This window comes from Pezoporus flaviventris, unplaced genomic scaffold (assembly GCF_033815535.1).
Source record: "Pezoporus flaviventris isolate CSIRO_AGI_PZ_B2104156 unplaced genomic scaffold, CSIRO_AGI_Pfla_v1 ptg000055l, whole genome shotgun sequence".
Taxonomy (NCBI): Eukaryota; Metazoa; Chordata; class Aves; order Psittaciformes; family Psittacidae; genus Pezoporus; species Pezoporus flaviventris.
Window position 1 is genome coordinate 6769578 of NW_026892603.1, and position 19938 is coordinate 6789515.

Genomic DNA, 19938 nt, shown 5'->3' on the forward strand with positions numbered 1-19938 from the left:
TATATATATATACACACACACACACATACCTGTGTGTCTCAGTACATATATAGAACCAATGTGCATGTTCGGTCTGAAGACCTATTGGGGTAGTGTCCGTGAGCTGTCTATGTGTTGTGAACAGTTAGTGGGCAGTATCTCGGTAGTGAACTACAGTTTGTCATTCCACAGGCGAAGGGTATCTTTTCTAAAAATAAACTCAACCTCTTTTTTTTTCCTGGAATGTTTAATATAGCAAGTTTTAGCAACCGTTTACTTCTGAAGAACTGAAAAATTACTGCAGCTTTTTATATATGCATATAGGGGAAAAGGCATGTACTTTTGCGGAAGTTAATAACAGAATAACACTTCCTGAAAGAGATTTAATGGTAAAGCTGTATTTTTGATTAAGTCATCTTAGAATCATAGAATAGTTAGGGTTGGAAAAGACCTCAAGGTCATCTAGTTCCACCTCCCCTGCCATAGGTAGGGACACCTCACACTAAACCATGTCACCCAAGGCTCTGTCCAACCTGGCCTTGAGCACCACCAGGGATGGAGCATTCACAACTTCCCTGGGCAACCCATTCCAGTGCCTCACCACCCTTACAGTAAAGAACTTCCTCCTTATATCCAATCTAAACTTCCCCTGTTTAAGTTTTAACCCATTACCCCTTGTCCTATCACTACAGCCCCTAATGAAGAGTCCCTCCCCAGCATCCCTATAGGCCCCCTTCAGATACTGGAAGGCTGCTATGAGGTCTCCATGCAGCCTTCTCTTCTCCAGGATGAACAGCCCCAACTTTCTCAGCCTATCTTCATAACGGGAGGTGCTCCAGTCCCCTGATCATCCTCGTGGCCCTACTCTGGACTTGTTCCAACAGTTCCATGTCCTTTTTATGTTGAGGACACCAGAACTGCACACAATACTCCAGGTGAGGTCTCACGAGAGCAGAGTAAAGGGGCAGGATCACCTCCTTCGACCTGCTGGTAGCATTCCTTTTGATGCAGCCCAGGATACGGTTGGCTTTCTGGGCTGCAAGCACACACTGAAGCCAGCTCATGTTCATTTTCTCATCGACCAACACCCCCAAGTTCTCCACAGGGCTGCTCTGAATCTCTTCTCTGCCCAACCTGTAGCTGTGCCTGGGATTGCTCCGACCCAGGTGTAGGACCTTGCACTTGGCATGGTTAAACTTCATAAGGTTGGCACCAGCCCACCTCACAAGCATGTCAATGTCCCTCTGGATGGCATTCCTTCCCTCCAGCGTATCAACCAAACCACACAGCTTGGTGTCATCGGCAAACTTGCTGAGGGTGCACTCAATCCCACTGTCCATGTCAGCGACAAAGATGTTGAACAGGACCGGTCCCAACACCGATCCCTGAGGGACACCACTCATTACTGGTCTCCAGCTGGACACCAAGCTATTGACCACAACTCTTTGCATGCGGCCATCCAGCCAGTTCTTTATCTACTGAGTGGTCCATCCATTAAATTGATGTCTCTCCAATTTAGGGACAAGGATGTCATGCAGGACAGTGTCGAACGCTTTGCACAAGTCCAGGTAGATGTCATCAGCTGCTCTACCCCTGTCCATCAGTTCTGTAGCCCCATCATAGAAGGCCACCAAATTGGTCAGGCAGGATTTCCCCTTAGTGAAGCCATGCTGGCTGTCACCAAGCACCTTGTTGTTTTTCATGTGCCTTAGCATGCCTTCCAGGAGAATCTGCTCCAAGATTTTGCCAGGCACACATCTTGGTGTGGTTTAAATATTGTGGGACAGGGAATTTGTCTTTGTAGGATTTAGATTAGATTAGATTAGATTGTGATTGTATTTAGATTACACTTTTTATTCTGCTGGTCTGCTACAGGAATTCAGAGTCATCTGTAATCCTTGAAGAACAATTGCATGTATATGCACCCACAGCTGTCATGTAGTCATTGCATGTATGAAAGGAGTCGTGAGTGATCTACCTTTCACATGGCATGCTCAAAAGAGATGAGTGCTCTTCTAATTCTGTATTATTCAATTGTAAAAAAGGGAGGGCAAGAAGTAATTAATTCCATTCATAAAATGAGAAACACCAACACTGCTGAATTTGCATGAGATTGCTGCCTAAGCAACTCTACTAGTTCATTTGAAACTCTCCTATTAGTTATAAAAATAAAAATTTAATTACATGGGCTATAAATCATTCCCTAATGCATTGGGAAGAATTCTTTGCAGCTGATTATTTGGCAGTACTGCTAAAATACATGTTAAATACATTCAAATTGAAAGCAGTGTGTTATTTTCTAAAGTAGGAGGGGAAAGTTAATGTACTAAGTTAATTGATTTGTTATTAATGCATAATGAAGAAATGCATGGTAGGAAGGTACATGTTTGCATGCAAATGCAATATTCTTGATGGAAATGTGTTAATCTAGCATGTTAGATTTGTGGTTTTAAGCATCATATTGAAGCTTTGTAATTTTGTTTCTTAATATTCTAGCAATTATCCAAGGGAATTTTATGACCAATATGCTCAAAGCCAAGAAAAATCTGTGGTCAATAAAATGCAACAAAAATACTGGAAAACAAAACAAACCCTTATAAAAGTTACAGGAAAAAAAGAAGATGAACATGTTGTGGCTTCAGATGCAGATCTGGATGCAAAACTTGAGGTTTGTAATTTTTACATAATGTGTATTCTTTGTTAATTCTTAAAATGTTTTCATTTCCATCAAGCTTCTAATATATAATAGAGTATATACATTTGCATAATTGTTTTCTTGTAATATGTTTTCTAGTTTTTTACAAAATTACCTATGTAAATATAGGAAACACAGTGGATTTTGTAACACAAACCCACATCCCTCAAACTTTATTTGGAACCAAATATCTCTCTTACTTATTTTTAGGTTTTGGTCCTTTTGTTGTTAGAGGAGAGCAGGAGGTGGTCATTTCTACTTATATTAGCCATTCTTATCCTTTGCTTATATCAGTTCAAGTTTTTTTTTTTAAATAGTATTCCTTAGTATATACAAGTGACATTCTTTATACAGTTATAAAATAGTGCATACAGCAGGGAAAAACATGCAGTGTGCCAAGAAGGAGCAAGGTGCGTAATGTGCCCTGCTCTTTGAAGCTTTTGTGCAGACAGGTGTGTTCTGAAATGACCCAAGAAGTTTCTGACAGTCTGTAAAGTGTCACCAAGAGAAGGAATCCTGCTTTGTCACAAATACATCTCTACTGTCATTATCCTCCACCCCACTCGAAAAATAATAAAAATATGAAGGCTCTGCAAACTGAAGAGCTTGATCGTCTTTGACACAAAGCAAAAGAGAGAATGGACTTCCAAAGTGCAGTGATCAAGTTAGTGTCCAGCTAAGTTTTATCTGTATTGTTTTGTTATATAAGGAGGAAAGTTTTGCCTTACTGGTTTTCTTGCATTTTCATAGAAAATTGTTGACTTAAGATTCTCAGTTTATCCACATTTTGGCTGAAATACAAGAGGCTGGTTTACAACAAACAAATTTTTGTAGTGCTAGCTATAATAGTGATAACTTAGAACATGATTCTATCTATGGGCTCTTCATGATGGGTTATAAATCAAGAGCATTGATTTAAAACAAGCTGGAAGGCTGTAACGATCACATAAAAATGTACCTGAGTTCCTACCATGGTTACTGTGTTGCAGATTCATCAGAAAGGATGCTTTGTTAGTTAAGTGGGATTGGAAATGGGGAAAGTTGCATTTACCAGATACAAAACTATAAGCATGTTTTCACTTAAACAACTTCTCAAGCACAAGTAACACAGTGTAAAAGACCCGTGTAAATGTTCAGGAAGTCAAACAATCCCCAAATTTAGTCAAGACTGACTTCCCACCCCCACCCACTTCCTATAGAAAATGATGCTTTATAAAATTTGATTAGAGAACTGGAGCTATGCCACTAAAATCTCAGTTTAAAACAATAACTTCCTATGTTGGAATACCAATGCAAACTTGTTCCACTAGACTTTGTAGTATTAAAAATTCAGTATGTGTGTTGCTACACCTGATAAGCATCATACACATTTTGATAACATTTTATTCTATTTTGATTTTTGAGTGTTTGTTTGGGGTTTTTTTTAGAAAGATTTGTACTACACCTTCATATATATATATATATACAAATATATCAAACCCCCCCAACATGAGTAGTTTGGTTAACTATTAGCTATTTATATTAGGTCTGTTTCCAAAATTATTTTTGTCTTTGTTTTCCTTTCATAAGTTACGATTGGTCTCTCTTTAGTTTCAGTGGACAACTTAATTGAAAGAAAAACACAATTAATAAGGAAAAATTACTTTCATGCTGGAAAAATTACTCATTGTTCAATAAGAAAATGGTGATCCTTGTAATTTCTACAAAAAATAATCTCTTTCTTGTATTTGAATTGTCAGTGTTTCTTGTATACGCTTACAAATTTTTTTGTGTATTTTGTTTCAATATCAGCTGTTCCATTCTATTCAGAGAACGTGTATGGAGCTGCTGAAAGCAATTGAACTGTATCAAAAAAGGATTTGTTGTAAGTATGGTCGAATACAGTAGTTAAAATAAGGGGGTCTGCATTATGGAATAATTTTTTTTTAATCAGGATTGACTATGAAGAATATTGGGCTTAATACTAGTTTTATAATTAAGTAATCCATGCTATTACAATAAATTTGATAATGCTGACTTGGCTCTACTGGGTGTATAGTAATTAGTGGCAGTTACTGGGGCAGGCAGGGACCTCATTTTAGAAGCTTCAAGAAGCAGGTTGTATTAAATGACCTCTAAAGGTTCTCTGCAATCGATAGTTTGATTCTCTGCTACTGTGATTTCTGGCCTGGGAAAGAGAATCCAGCTTTGGAGATATCTTTCAATTTACTTTCTTCTGTGGAATGTTGTTCATATTTTCTTGGGTTTTCTTCTTTTGACTGTCCAAAGAGAGTTGGAGATAATGTTTCAGGATCTGAAGGTAAAATTAGAATATAGAATAGTAGTGTACAAGAAATGTAGTGTTCAAGAAGTGTTCCACAGTAGCAGGTGAAATCTCTTGACGCAAAGACGTGCATGCAGCAGATTCTACTAGAATCTGCAATGGATTTGACTTGCCAGCATTTGGAAAAGGATGAGGACTTCAGGGAATATCTTTTCTTTATATTAGGCCATTCTCACTATTCATAGTGGGAAGAAATTGTTACTTTAGTAAATAGCTGCCTTGGAAGACTAATAGGTAAGACCATAATGAAATGTTTTTATAAGGATATGAGATCATGAAGACCCATGGTTCCAGCTTAGAAGTAATCAACAAGTCATTGTCATCTTCTAGTTTAAAAAAGTATCACTTTATTAGAAATATTTCAGATATTTGAAATATAATTTTGAAAATAGTGTTTGAATTGTGTAAAATGTTAAAGTTGTAAAATAATCTTGCAGAGTAATTTGAAAATGAATGTTTTTTAAAATTAAGTACTAGATTTTCCATATGAAAAATTCATTTCTGTAGTCAAGCATGAAAATTGGAGATCAAGAGAAAAGGAAGTGAACTAACTTTGGGTAGTATAAGTCAAAATTAACTTCAGAGAAGGTATGCTACCAAAGATCAGCTGAGGCAGTACAGGTGGTAAAATACAACTAAAAATAGCCCCCAAACCAATCAACCAAATAATAATGATGATAAAAAAGTAAAATAAAAACCCCAAACCAAACAAGTCTTAAAATCCATGACTAAAAGATACTTTAGTCAAGATTGAGCCCTTTGTGTAATCTAACCAACCTAGTATTTTTATTCAAGGAAGTAACAGCATGTTTCTTCTTTCTCCTGTTGGCTTTTGGCACTGATGGAATTTTGTGATTCTTAAGTATATCAGCAAATGTCTCTAGTGAATCAGATCTTCTGTTTACCAAATACAAAAATTCAATGAAATTATGTTTTTGCTGTGCTGCTTGGATTTAGAGTAACTTAACCTATTTGATGTTAAGCCTGTTTTAAAGCTGTTAGGAACCTATTAAATAACATGTTTGACCACTCATTTATTTTTCGTTAGTTCTTTCTCAGGAAGAAAATGAATTGGGGAAATTTCTTCGATTGCAGGGCTCTCAGGATAAAACGAGAGCAGGAAAAATGATGCAAGCCACAGGAAAAGCTCTCTGTTTTTCTTCTCAGCAAAGGTATATGTGTCAAAATTGCTGTCTGATTTACAAAGTATGTGGGATAATTGTAGTTGATTCACCATTGGCATAATTAATTTAGCCATTTGAAATATGTGAGGAACCAAATGATAAGAAAGTTATTACTGACCAACCTGTCTGTAGTATTTGCAATATTAGTGGCTTGCTTTGTGTAGTTTTGCCTGATCCTGGTTTTTGTCTTATGGACCTGCTATGTCATCTGTGTATCTCCAGATCCTCTGCTTGCAACTGTACAGCTCAGGAGTTCAGAAAGCTGTGCATCTGCACACATCTCTAGCAGTGGGGTTGTAAAGGAGCTGATGTCAGGTCCCTCTCCTGCTTTGTGGCACTTCTCACTCTGCAGAGAAATGCTACAGCAGGCTCATTGTGGAGGTAATCTGGGTCCGGGGACGGCAGGGAAATGGGTAAGGAAATGCCTTTTTCTGAGCCATGTAGTCTCATGCCTCAAGTAAATAGAGGAGAAAGGAGGAGTCAGGTTGCCAGTTTCTGCTGCAGCCTTACATCTTGAAGTTCCTCAGGAGAAGATCTTAGACCCCCACTGAGGTCATGTAGGTTGGGTAGGAACAAATCAGTAAAAGTAAGGAATCCAGAGACACACATATGCACAAATATGTTTGTTACCTAGAGTCCTTGATGTCTCACTGACCCTGTGTTTGCTCAGAGAGTTTATAAGTAACAATACCTGATGAGTACTATGGTGTTTTGGGGTTTTGTTAAACAGTATTGGGACTATGAAAGTTTGAAATTCACCATCATTTGCAATGGAAAATTCTATTCTGTGATATTTTACAGGATTTTTTTGGGGCTCTTAACTACCATGATACTTTCCAGCTTTAGCTTAACAGTGCAGCTGCTTGGCTCAAAATAAAACACTGCATACAGAGCACTGAGAATTTCCAATGTTTATCTTGGGTTAGAGTTTGGTCATTAGCACATCCAGTAACAGCCATGAGTGGGATCCTTAAAACACATGTAAGGCACCTTTCAGCAAAAGCACTGGTGATTTCCTCTTTATAAAAGTCTAAACGTTTATTGAAATCCCAGTGTATGACACATCTACATAAACCAAATTTTCCTTTGAAGGGCTGAGTAAGTTTTTGTAGAACGAGAAAAAATTAAGAGGGAGTACACTAACAAGTTCACATTTTATTGTGTCTCTCACTTCATGCATTTTTAAAGCAACTTTTAAAATAAAATCACATAAAAATAAAACCAGTTGTTTGTCTGGCTTCTCTTGAGATGTCTCCAAGGTCATGAAGTTGGGGCTGCTCTTATTTATGTTGTATGCCAATAGCTCAGTAGTTAGAGATCAAGAAGACACAATTCACTGGTTACTGGAGCTGAAATTAGGAATTCTCTTATGCCTAGGAAGTCGCTAAGTAACACATTAAACTAACTCAACACTGCTGTAGAACTGATTGAACCCATTTCAGTGAGGTAGCTGCTGGCAACCAAGAGGAAAGCAGAACCAGCAGGAGGAAGCAAAGCAAAAGTAGTCCTATCTAGTTTTGAGATCACATTAGGAGCTAAAGTGATGACATAGGGAAGACAACAATGTCCCCTACTGCCTTTCCAAAGTGTAGTTGCTGGAAGAAATGTTTAAGAAAATGCCTAAATCCTTCCAAAAGTTAAATGTCTTTCAAAGACATTGTTCAGATTCCTAAAATAAATAAATAAGTGAGGAGGAATGAGATCATTATCTACTTGACAGATGACTTCTTTATTTACCTTTACATTTGAAGATTAAAGGGCTAATGGAAGTGCTTTTTTCAAGGCTTAACGTGACAATCCGTATACATCTGTGGTATGCATCCAGTAAAAGTTACCTCAGGTATGTTTTTAGAGTAGTCCAGCTTGTGAAGAGGAATGGTAACAGCATACACATAAGCAGCTTGGCTAACTAAAATATGGATACACATTAGAAAAGGTTACTTGTCTACTTGCATGTGTAAGTGAAAAGTCACTACTTGAACAGGAAGATTACAAATACAATATTCATGCAAAATTAATCCATTCATGTGTACCCCCAGCCAAGCTTTAGGGCCATCTGAACATGACTACACTTAAGTGAACTGTTTTGGCAGTGTGTGGTTTTTTGATGGCTACTAATATGTCAGTACTTGTTCCGCAAAAGCAGACAGATTAATACAACTCTTTTGACATGTTCTTCTCCTTCCTTTCTTTCCTCCATGCCTTCCTCCAGATTAGCACTGCGTACACCTTTGAGTAGATTATACCAAGAAGTGGAGACTTTCAGGTACAGGGCCATCTCAGACACTTCTCTGACAGTAAACCGAATGGAACAGTATCGGACTGAATATAGAGGAGCTCTACTCTGGATGAAAGATGTGTCTCAGGAGCTGGATCCAGATCTTTATAAGCAGATGGAAAAGTTCAGGAAGGTATGAAGTTTCCTGTAGTTTCCTAGAAGGGGATGTCTGATGAGTGACAATGAAGCGTAGTTTTAGTTCTTCCAAGGAAAAATTTCAGCAGTACTAAGGATGCAATTTATTGTAACTGGAGTCCAATTTATCTGATACAGACTACAGGATCCTTCATAGAATGTGCTGGGAGGAAAGATATAGTACTAAGAAGCATCATTTTTCAGTAGTCTGTTCAACTTCAGCCTAAAGCGTTCTAATTTAAATAATACAAAATTTAAAGTAGGTTATCTGATTTTAAGTACTTAGTTGTGATGCCTGAATGACTAAATGCAAGAAGATACGACTACTGTCAGCCGGGGAAAGGAAAACTTATTTTTGCAACTAAAAAGTACAGAGCAACAGAAATGCTGCAGGGGTCTGCTGCTAATTTTTTTTTATACAGATAAAGACCAACATTTTCAAAATTGGCTGAATTGAATTGAATTCAAAATTCAATTCAAAATTTGATTTTGGGGAGAAGTTGCAAATCTGGAATTTGTTTTCAGTTTCCTTGTGCAGTCCAGCATGACTCTTGGGCAACTGCTAATCACTAAAACTGCTAATAATGCATTCTCCATAAATCTTCATTCAGTATCACTCAAGTTTGCTAAATTCCTCTCCTCTCAAAAGGCTTCCAAAAATCACAGTCTGGCAGTCTGCATTTTTGCTACCAGGTGTAAGTATAGAATTTACTTGGACTCATCCTGTCCCAGTCAGTTCAAGAACACTCATGAGAACTTCAGATTTGCTCGTGAGGCTCTGGTGCCGATTTTGTTAGAAGACTATAATGTTCACAGTTTACTGTTTATACATCTTGACTATTAGGAGGAGGTAGGATCCTGGGTATAACATGGGCCTCAAAGCTTGGGCTTTGAGTAAAGGCAGTAAAAATTTTACAGGATTTTTGTGATGATTGAAAGCAGAGGCCTAAAAAACAAAAATTGTATTAAAGTGTATGTGCATGTGGCTTAGAGACAGGTAATGTACAAAAGATAAAACTGTTCATCAATGGTTTAAGTAATCTGTGGCTGAAAGTGTTTGGAGACAAAACATACTTAATTTGTGATTTTAAAAGCTTGAATAATCCATCCTCACGGGAAAGCACTGGCATGCATCGAGGCTATGCCATTTTTTGTAAACTGAAGTGGTGACAGTAACAATTAAGGAAGGGGTGGAACAAATGAAACTCCAGCTAGTCATCTAATCTTTATTTAATGTTTCAGTATAGGGTATTCCTGTAAGTCTTGTGGCACCAGACATGTGTTTTATTATGCCTTGTGGGAAATGTTTAGAATGGCGAGTCCTTGCAGGTAAAATAATTGGTATGGTCTTGGCCTCAGCCAATTGCTTATGTATAATGTTTGATTTATTAGAAAAACACTTAAAAAGTGGAATGTTAGAATGAATAAAGCAGTACTGGTAATGGTCATACAAAACTGATTTATAGCTTTCTTGCAAAACAAATGCTGTGGAAGGTATAAATTATATAAATGGAAAAGTAATTAAAATAATGTATGCTTTGTACAGTGATCTGCTGTAGTTAAAAAGATATGAAATTTCAGCCATCTTGAATTGCTGTGCTTCAAGGTCAGCAAAAATATTTGTTTCAGGTTTTTTGGGTATTTTTTTTAAAGGTCTTACAAAACTTAGTAGTAAAAATGTGGAAATACTAAGTATATTGAAATATTTTTGAGTCTGAAATGAATTATATTCTGACATAAAGTAATAATGTAGATTATAAAATTCTGTAGCATTACCACAAATAGTTAAAAGAAAAAAAAAGAAGAACAACCCAAAACTTGAAGAAGTTCTTTTGAACCTTTCTTTCCTCCAGCCGCCTATCAACTGAAAAGCTTTCAGATTGCATTGTAATGCAGAGAACAAAAAGCTCTGTATTTTGTAGCCAACAGAGTAAAGAAATGCCCTTGGTAGCCACTTCCCTGCATACTCCATCTGTGCAACAGGCACATCAAACTAGTCTTTGAAGATTTTAACGCTTGGAGAAAGTAAACTTTCTCTTTTTTCATTTTGGGAAAAAAAATAATTCCTCAAGCATAATGTACTTAGCTAGCTGTTGCGTAACAAGACACAACAGTTTGGATTTAGTGCTTTACAAATGTAGTAGGCAAACAAAACTAATGGTGGATGCTGTAGACCTAAATAATTAAAGGAGTTATTTTTATTGTCATCTTGTTCTATTCTTGCTTGCAGAACTTAATTGTGCCATAGTGTGGCAGTGTAATGCTGGGATTTTAGGACTTATTTTGGATCTGTAACAATAATTTACAAAGTTATTCAAGTTCTGTGTTGAGAAAGATATCATAATTACTGATGCAAGGGGTTTGGTTCTAAAATATACCATCACCAGAGAGACGTATTTGATCTGGAGCTGCATATCTAGTCATACAGCAGCAAGCAGTTAATGAAGCTGATTCTGTGATTCTGTCAGAGCACTTGAAATAAAGTTTTCTTCAGACTTCTAATTGTAAAAATCCTAAGTATTACTTCAGTAAACACCTTTTTTGTTTCAGGTAAACAGTGCTGGTTTAGTGATCTTTAATGCACCTAGTGCATCAGCACTATTTCTATCACTTGGTTGTAGGACTTGTTTTTTGAAGAATGTGGCCTTTTATAATGTAATCCTATGTGTGTGTCATTATGTATACAGATACAGTACTTGATTTTGGAGGCCAAAGTTAAATCAATCCATACAGGTTTTTCATACTTTCCATCAGAATAGCTCAGGCTAAAAGATCAACAGTTGAGCCAGTATTTTCAGAACTGGTAAAATCTGAGTTAAAACATCGGCATTTTTGTAGCTGTCTTTCAAAACAATGAGGTACTTAAATGAATTTTCTAATGCTGTTCTCAAGGCATCAGTCTAAAAATGCAAGACATGGCAATATTATCACTTTCAAAGTGTCCCAGAACACTGCAGAACAGCCTTTTACATTCTTGTTTGAAGATATCTTTGTGACTGTAGCTACTTGAGTCAAACCAAGGAAATGGGTGAAGTATTTATTTTTCCCTGCAGAGTTCTATAATACTATGTAACTTAGTTCTTTTTTTGTTTTTGTTGTTTCTATTGAAAGTTTTTATGGATACTCCAGTGCTATTCTAGATATAGAGGTCTTCCACACCAAGTTCACAGTTTTAAGTGTTGCTTGAGAGAATCTAAACAGCATCTTGGCAATGGTGTGATATTTAAAACAATTTGAATGATTTGGTAGCCTTTTACCAAATTCTCCAGCACTCATCAGATTTTTAAGCTTCTTAAATCCAGGTTGTTTTATCTGTCTCATGACTGTACACTATAGCATGAGCTCTGCCATATTGTTGTAAAAATATAGACCAAATTGTCCAAGTGCTGATAGTCCCCCGATGTCCTTCCTCTAACTCTGAAAAATTTAAGCTTTGCCATGCATTTTCTAAGAAGGAGCATGCCATTGTGCAGAGTGATAAACTAGGATACCAGCAGCCTACTATGTGCAGCCTGTAGGAACACAGAAGAGACTCTGCTGTTTATTTTTACTCATTTAAGCTACCTCAGACACTTGTACCCTGCAATATAGACTTTCTTATCAAACCTAGACATTACAATGCCACCTGTAGCAAGTTAAAAGTGAGAGAACATGGCAGGACATATATCGTGCTGCATTGATAGAGCATATTATTCCTTTATTTGTTTTTCATTTCCATCATTATTCTAGTTTTCTGCTTCCCCTTCATTCTCAGGCTGAAGTGTCTTTGTAAATACCCAGTGGCCATGCTGGCATCCCTGAGACATGATGTGCTGCAGCAGTGTACTGAGAACTGGGTACCTGAAGTGTTGGGCTTTGTTTCTCCCTGTTGTCTAGTCCTGTCTGCTTTGCCGAAGCTGCTTTTTTGGGAGTTCTGCTTCTGTATGAACCAAATGAAGCTCAGATGGGACAAAGAATAGGTTGAAGCTGTATAAGGGTAAGGAGTGGTGCATGGGCTGGTTGCAGCAGACCTAAGTAAATGCCAGGAGGCTGATCTGCTTGGCATACAATGTAAGTCCTATATCTATCTCTGTGGTATTTGGTTATTAAAGCATATATGTGATTTTGTAAAACAGTATGTATTAGATGGGGTACTATTTGGAAAAAGGATTGGATTTTGATCGATATACTTGCATGGGATCTGTGAGGAGAACGAGGAGCATGGCTTGTTCTGAATGATTAGAAAGGTTCTCCCCCACAGTGCAGAGCTCTGAACTACAGAAGTGTTAAGGAGGTGGAATAGATCCTACCACAAATGAGAATTGTTAGAATATTTCCCCGAAAGATCCTAAATGACAATAGGACCTTTAATGCCTAGCTTTTACTTTGCACACAGCTGTCAGGAAACTTGAAAGCTTGCAACTGAGTTGTTTGGGCACAGTTTGAAGCACTCCACGTAGTTGAAATAAAATTAATGCCCTTAAATGACATTTTTAAGATAAATCTGGCAAGAGGAAAGGAAAGGCAGTGAGAAAAAGGGAAGTTAACAAGAGCTGATAATGATGTAACAGTACCTTAAACTGTTGTTTTTGTAATACTTTTTTTTATAATGATATAACTACCTTAAACCGTTGTTTCTGTAAATGTACAAAATTATGTAGGGAGTGGCTGATCTATGCAAGTTCTCTGTTAAATATCTTTTTAAGAAATGACAGTTAAAGCTTGTGGGGACAGCTGGGGAATAAAGATGAAGATCTAAATAAATCCATTGATTAAAAGGTCAGAAGGGAAAGGCTGAAGTATATGTATTCATTGTAAGGATCTCAGCAAGTATGGATAAGATACATCTGCTGCAGCCTGACAGGGAAGTCTTGGTACCCACATCTCTGTTCCCCTTCTGTCCCCTGGCCTATTAGCACTGCCTGAGATGAGTGCATTTTGGCTTGTGTGATGATGAAGGGGCTATACTATGTTACAGCATCATCTGCTACTTGCCTGTCCGTTATCATCAACTTAAAGCAGCCCCGCAAACCTGGAGGCACTGTGAAAATGTGCTGGAGGATTATTTTTTTAATTGTCTGTTACATCTTGAAAACTCTTGGAGAGCTGAGAAAATGAAAAAAAAAAAAAAAAACCCCCGACAAAAAACCTAGGGAAGGAGGAAAAAGCAAATGTGATGCTGATCTTTGAAGTAAGAACAGACTTTGCAGTTTCCGTCCTTGTAAATTTAATTTCAGTTCCTGGTAAAAAAATGAAAAGGGAATCTGCAGGCATTTAGAGGCTCGCAAACTGAAGAGTAAGTAAACAACACAGATTTATAAATAACATTACAGATTTTTTGTGTTATTTCTCATTTTTAATAAAATTATTAAATTAGGAAAAAATTGCAAAACTGAATTGTTGCAGTTCCTCATGTGTGATTACTGGAAAAATGAATTTGACTTTGCTTAGAAAAATAAGAGCTCTCAGGAGCTGAGAGTGGAGAATATTGGCTGAGGGACACTAAACAAAGTTTCAGAGACTCATAGAATATAAAGATGGAAAATACCTTAAAGATCAACTAAGCTTTCTTCCTGCCAGCACAAAATTGTGCATTTGTAATATATTTTCCAAGTGGTTTTCTACATCTAATAAATATAATTCAGTTGAGGGTGACACTCTTAGAAGTTTCTTGGATATTGGTGGTGTTCTAGTTCAATTATTAAAAAGCCAACCAAAAGAAAATGTGCTAATGATAATTACATCTGCAGACGATATAAGCTGAAAAGCCTTTGGTTTTCCAGCAGCAAAGTATACCAGCTTCTCAAAGAAAAATATCTTTGGCCCTTGCAGTCACACTGGTGTAACAAATAGACTCAGCTGCCATAGTTACAAATAGCAGTGTGATTAATGTTTAGAGCCAGCTATGGTAGTCAATGTTTACTAACTTTATTCATTTAAAAAAAAAATAAAGAGAAAAAAAAGGTAAGAAAAAAAATGTTGTGGTCAGCCATTGACTCTGTTTCTTTTTAGGTTATACTTCTACATTAAATTCCAAGGTTAACTGCACCTGGAAAACTTAAATCAACCTTTAAGTGACAGAAATGTAGGCCTTTTCATGTGAGAGCAGATGATGATTGTTATGCTCTGGAAAAGTCAGAAAGATCCGAGTAGCTTTAGTAGACCACACATTAGATATATATGGTACTATAATGTGGAAAATAATGCTGGCTTTTATAATACCCATTAGGAATGTGAGATGCTAAAGTCTATCCCAGTGATAATCCATCTTTATCACTCTTTGTTCAAAATCTTCCTTAAATAAACAAAGTCCCACTCCTGCCTCCAGTCTGTTTGCAGGTTTGGATTGCTGCTGCTCATCAGATGAATAGGTGAGATCCAATACTAATCTCTGCAAGAGAGCTGTGTACTCTAAAATTAGTAAGATGGTGTCACACTGCACTCTGAGATCCGCCTCTTAGTGTAGCAACGTGATGGCAAAGATAAAGAGATAACAGCATGCTCTTACAATATGATGATAAGCAACACCTACACATACCACTTCTTGTGACATGCCTGTGCCACCAAGAGTGTGTTTGGTTGCATTCTGGTAAGGAATAGCAGCAAGAACATTATTTTTTAAGATTTTTTTGTTGTTTTTTTTTTAATAGGAAAATACATGGTGTTGGAAATGTTAAATTTAATGACTTACCTAGAATTTTGGTGGTCAAAAACAAAGCACACACAAAGTGCTTTTTATACAAAATTGGAGGTTTTGCTTTGTCATTATTGTCTCTCCTTGTAAAAGCAGATGGAGTTTCAACACTGTTTTCTCTGTGCAGTTTCTGCTGTAATGTTTTTTCCAGGTTCTCCAATGTCAAATTCAATAACATTAAGTGGAGAAAACAAAACATTTCAAGATACTTTAAATACAAAATGTTCAAGCATTTTAAGGTGGTTGTGAAAGATACACCTTTTTTGAAAACATGACCTTAAGCAAAGATGTTCTTCATAGTGTAAGCATTTTATAATCTTGCAACTTCACCACATCAAGTACCACTTGTAAGAATCGGGGTAGGCCATAAGATAAAATCAACGATATTCTGAAGCTGTTTCATTATATATTAAATACTGCTGATGATTGTTATTGAGTTAAAAGCAGAGTAACTATATGATGGAGATGCCCTTTTAAAGCATAAGAGTATGCCACTTAAAAATAGAAACAGGCTTCTTGGAACAGATTACATCATCTTAATAGGTATTGCTTGTAGAGTGTAGTTGCTTCCAGAGATTGATTCTTGCCCTTGAGAGGCAGTTCATCATCTGTTCAGTTATTTTTAAGAAAGAAGAGTCTGAGGTGAGACTTGGCAAAGTGGCTGTAAAATAGAGTAAAATGAAGTGCTAGACTACAGATACAATATATTTTTAACAGCCTTGTTTCATGGAACCTAGTTAAAATTAAAAAAGCTAGACTTACTTTAATTGTACATTTTCAGACATATTTAGTTCAAGAAAAGGCAGGCAGACATATCCTAATAATTTCTGTTCACATAAGTAGCAGAACTCATAATGTTTCAACAGAATACTGCAAATATTTTAATAATTAAAATCAATAGTAATATTAAGTTCAACTTTAATATAGTAATTATTAGCCCAGATATTAAAAAAGGCCCTCTCAAACATGATGAGACAAAAATGAAGCTCCAAGAATTTTTCTTACATCTGATCATGATAGACATGTAAGCTGTAAATGTAATACTAATTTCCTTTTTCTAAAAAAGGAACAACTGAACACTGTTTTGAGTTAATTATTCTGTTGTGGTGTGGTCTTAAAATCACAGAGAAAAGATGATTGCCTAGACAACTTCTATTGCTCACATGAAAACTCTAACCTGGCAAACTGGTCTGTGTGGGCAAAGCCCCTAACCCATATGGATCATTATGTGAATTTAGAACCTAAATGAAGTGTAAAAATGTAAACACAATAGGTTGTGAGAGTAGAAATGAGATTTGGAAAATTCCCTCAGCCTTAATAATCTGAAAAGGGTAGAAGAATAGCTAAAGAAATATTTTTTAAAATAAATGAAATGCAGATGTGACTGAACTGAGAGAATTCTGCAGGAGAGAAGAATAAACAGGAAGGGGAATACAGCTGTTGGGGAAAACATTGTTTACACAAGAGAACCAAGTTTTTCTATGGTCACCACTGCCCAGGAATTCTTCCTATACTCTCCTAAAATGCCTGGGCACATACATAATGTAGTCCATCTGCTTTTACTTCAGAAGGCTTTTGCTGTTCAGTTATATGCTACACAGGCATGCTACATAGGCTCTGAATGATTACAAAGACGCTATCTTTGATTTTTCTCCTTCGCATAAGGAAACAGAATGAAGATAGGACTGCAAAAAATGCCAAGAAACAAAGGGTACTGTTCTAACCAGAAAAACGGCTAATATGCCATTTCATCTCTGTTTTAGGGATATTCTGCCTGAACCTTGCTTAGATTGCAAATGTTGTTTCTTCTGTAATAGTACAGTGTGAAGTCTGAAGAGCACTATAGAAAGATTCAGTTTTGGTTTTTTTTTGTAAGTGCAATCACTCTGAGGTATTTTCTGGATAAAATATAATAAAATTGGTTTGAGGGAAACAATGCATACTTACTGATCCATTAAATGACAACCAGGAAAAGCAATAATGACACATGGCATTGTGTGCCACAGACTTAGTATTATAAATGAATCATGATTATTAGTGGGTGCTGTTTCATAATCTGTGTTGAAAGAAGTTAGTAGAAAACAAAATGCAAAACTTCAATTTATAGGACTTCTGCTCCTGCATTAGCACTGTAAACAGAGTAGCTTTGTGCTCTGGACAGGGATTGCATCTGGGGATTAAATATAATGCTCCATCCCTGCATTTAGATGCAGGGATGCATATAATGCATCTAAATTGAATGCTCCATCCCTGGCGGTGTTCAAGGCCAGGTTGGACAGAGCCTTGAGTGATGTGGTTTAGTGTGAGGTGTCCCTGCCCATGGCAGGGGCGTTGGAACTAGATGATCTTAAGGTCCTTTCCAACCCTAACTATTCTATGATTCTATAAAGGCAACTCGGTCATCATGGTGATCTTGTTAAAGGTATCTTTCTTGGAGTGTTGCTGTCACATCCAGCTAGATTTGCAGCTATATTTGTCAGTGGCATTCCATGGCAATTTGTCTATCTGCCCATCCCACCACCCTTTGCAATGCCAAGAGGATTTTGCAGGCCAGCTTACTGCTTTGTGGTGTTTTCACTGGGGTAAATGTTACTGCACCAGAACTAGACCTTTTCACATCCCTTTACCTAATTCCAGCTTATTCACTCCCCCCATCTGCCTACTCAGAAGGGGCCTAGAGTCAAGTAACCGTCTTAGTCAGACCTTGAAGAATTTAATTTGGGTGTAAAGAAATGAAAAATACAAATGACATTTTCCAACTATGATGACACTGCACTTAAAGGGGTAACGAAGACTTCCAAAAGATCTTCAGGCAATAAGATAAACCGAACTGTGTAATTACTAGATGAATAAAATCATGGGCATAGTAGAGAGATTAGGTTTATGCTATATTACGATTTTCTTTACATCGCCCCTCTGGTCTTCCAGTGTTCAAAGACGTAGTAATTACCTGTTTCCATTTCCTGCAGTGGTTAACTCTCTAATTACTCTCTACTTGCCGGCATACCTCCCCCCCCCCCCCACACACCATCTGTGCCAACCATCCTTTGCTCTCAGGTTGTCTTGTATGTTAAACCCAATTGAGTTATAATAAACTCAGCAATTCGCAGCACTTTTGGCTCTAAATCCAGGTTACTTCTGATTTAGAACTGAATGTGATCTTTCAGACCTGAAAGCTTATTTCTTTGCTTTTGCCATTGATTTTGGTCGGTCTGCTTCTTACTGCAACGACTGCAGTCGTTTTTGGCAACTTGCAGACTTTCATCATATTAACAAAATGTGATTCTTTGTTTTCAGGCTACATAGTTATTTGCATCTGTGCAAAGAACTTTGATTTTATCAAGTCCTTGTAGTCATTTGAGGAGAGGAAATGTTTTAAGTTATCAGGACCTCTTCCCTGAAGAGGATGTATGTTCATACACGAAAATGTGCACCCGTTTGCAGTTTAAAATAGTATAAGTCCAAGCACGCTGTTGTGGTAATTACCACTGCAGATTGACAGATGTGTGTTCACGACTAGAACTATATTTGGGGCTTTTAACATAGAAGTCTGTCCCCAAACTCTGAAGTAATGATATTAGATGACTGTCATTCTGTATGCAGTTTAAGAACCTCCTGGTAACGGGAATAGAAAAATCATTGGTAATTATTGTCTTTGTACGTCCTTGCTTCAAGGTCTCTTGTTGCTGTCAACACATCTGGGGTTTGTTGGTTTTTTTTTTCAGCCTAGTAAAGCACACATCTTGGATTTGGCTAATACTTGAAACCTGTTACCAACAGAAAGTTGAAGCATGTATCTAGGCTTCTTACAGTAGAAAGAAAAAAAAAAAAGACCTTCTGACAAGGCTAGAAGCAATGTATTTATTTCCTTCATTTAAATTGTCATTTCATGTTTGTTCCCTTTTTAAAACAATTTGCGTATTGATCTAAACTGTAAAAATGAATACAATTACTGTGAGAAACCTTTCCATCTTAATAGCTTGAGGAGCATGTTATGTTTGTTCTATGCTGGCCAATAAGCAGAGAGTACCCAGAAGGTGTAAGCTCTGAGGGGTAGAGCTGCTCTCATACACAATTTATTCCTGTAATGACCCGATGTGAATAAGTTCGGAGGAAAGGCTGTGTGCACTCTAGCTCTCAGCTGTTACATGTCTGGCTGCATGAAAACTCCCTCCTTTGATACAGTTTGAAGTTAAACAGATTAATCATAAGTAGTTTGTCTTTACGCTAGAGAAAATTGAGAAGTCTCATGCAGCCAACAGTGGTGTCAGCTGGGGTGTAGCTGCTGAGTGCTGCCCTCTGCTTCGTCCTGGGCCCTCCTTTGGAACAAGAGCTACAGCTGTTTGTGTCAAAGCTGCTGAGGTCAGGCCCTACCCTGCGTAAAGTGTGGACATGTTCACTTGGAGATTGCTTCTTTCTGCACAGGCAGGAGATAGGGAAGTCAGTAGGTAACACATAAGGAGCTTGAGGAGCTTAAGTACTTGAAGAGTGGGGAAAAGTTTTTTTGATTCTTGGAAAGGAAATGTCAGGATTACACATAGCCCTTTTTCCAGGGAAGGTGTTTGGCCATGCAGAGATGCTGCTTCTCTGAGAACTGGTGCCTAAATGAAGCTGAATTGGTACAGAACTCTGTGTAAACACTTCCTGCATTTGAGAATAGCATCTATCAAT

The 19938-nt window shown here is 37.3% G+C and overlaps 1 protein-coding gene across 5 annotated transcripts in view; it reads left to right on the top strand.

The window, feature by feature from the left end:
• ICA1 (islet cell autoantigen 1) overlaps positions 1-19938 on the top strand; it is a 71328-nt gene that overhangs the window by 14594 nt on the left and 36796 nt on the right. For all 5 annotated transcript variants that reach the window (XM_061469280.1, XM_061469281.1, XM_061469277.1 and 2 more), the window contains 4 exons: positions 2476-2647; positions 4466-4538; positions 6046-6169; positions 8394-8592. In XM_061469280.1, the coding sequence (XP_061325264.1) occupies positions 2476-2647; positions 4466-4538; positions 6046-6169; positions 8394-8592 (568 nt within the window). The remainder of the gene's footprint in view (positions 1-2475; positions 2648-4465; positions 4539-6045; positions 6170-8393; positions 8593-19938) is intronic.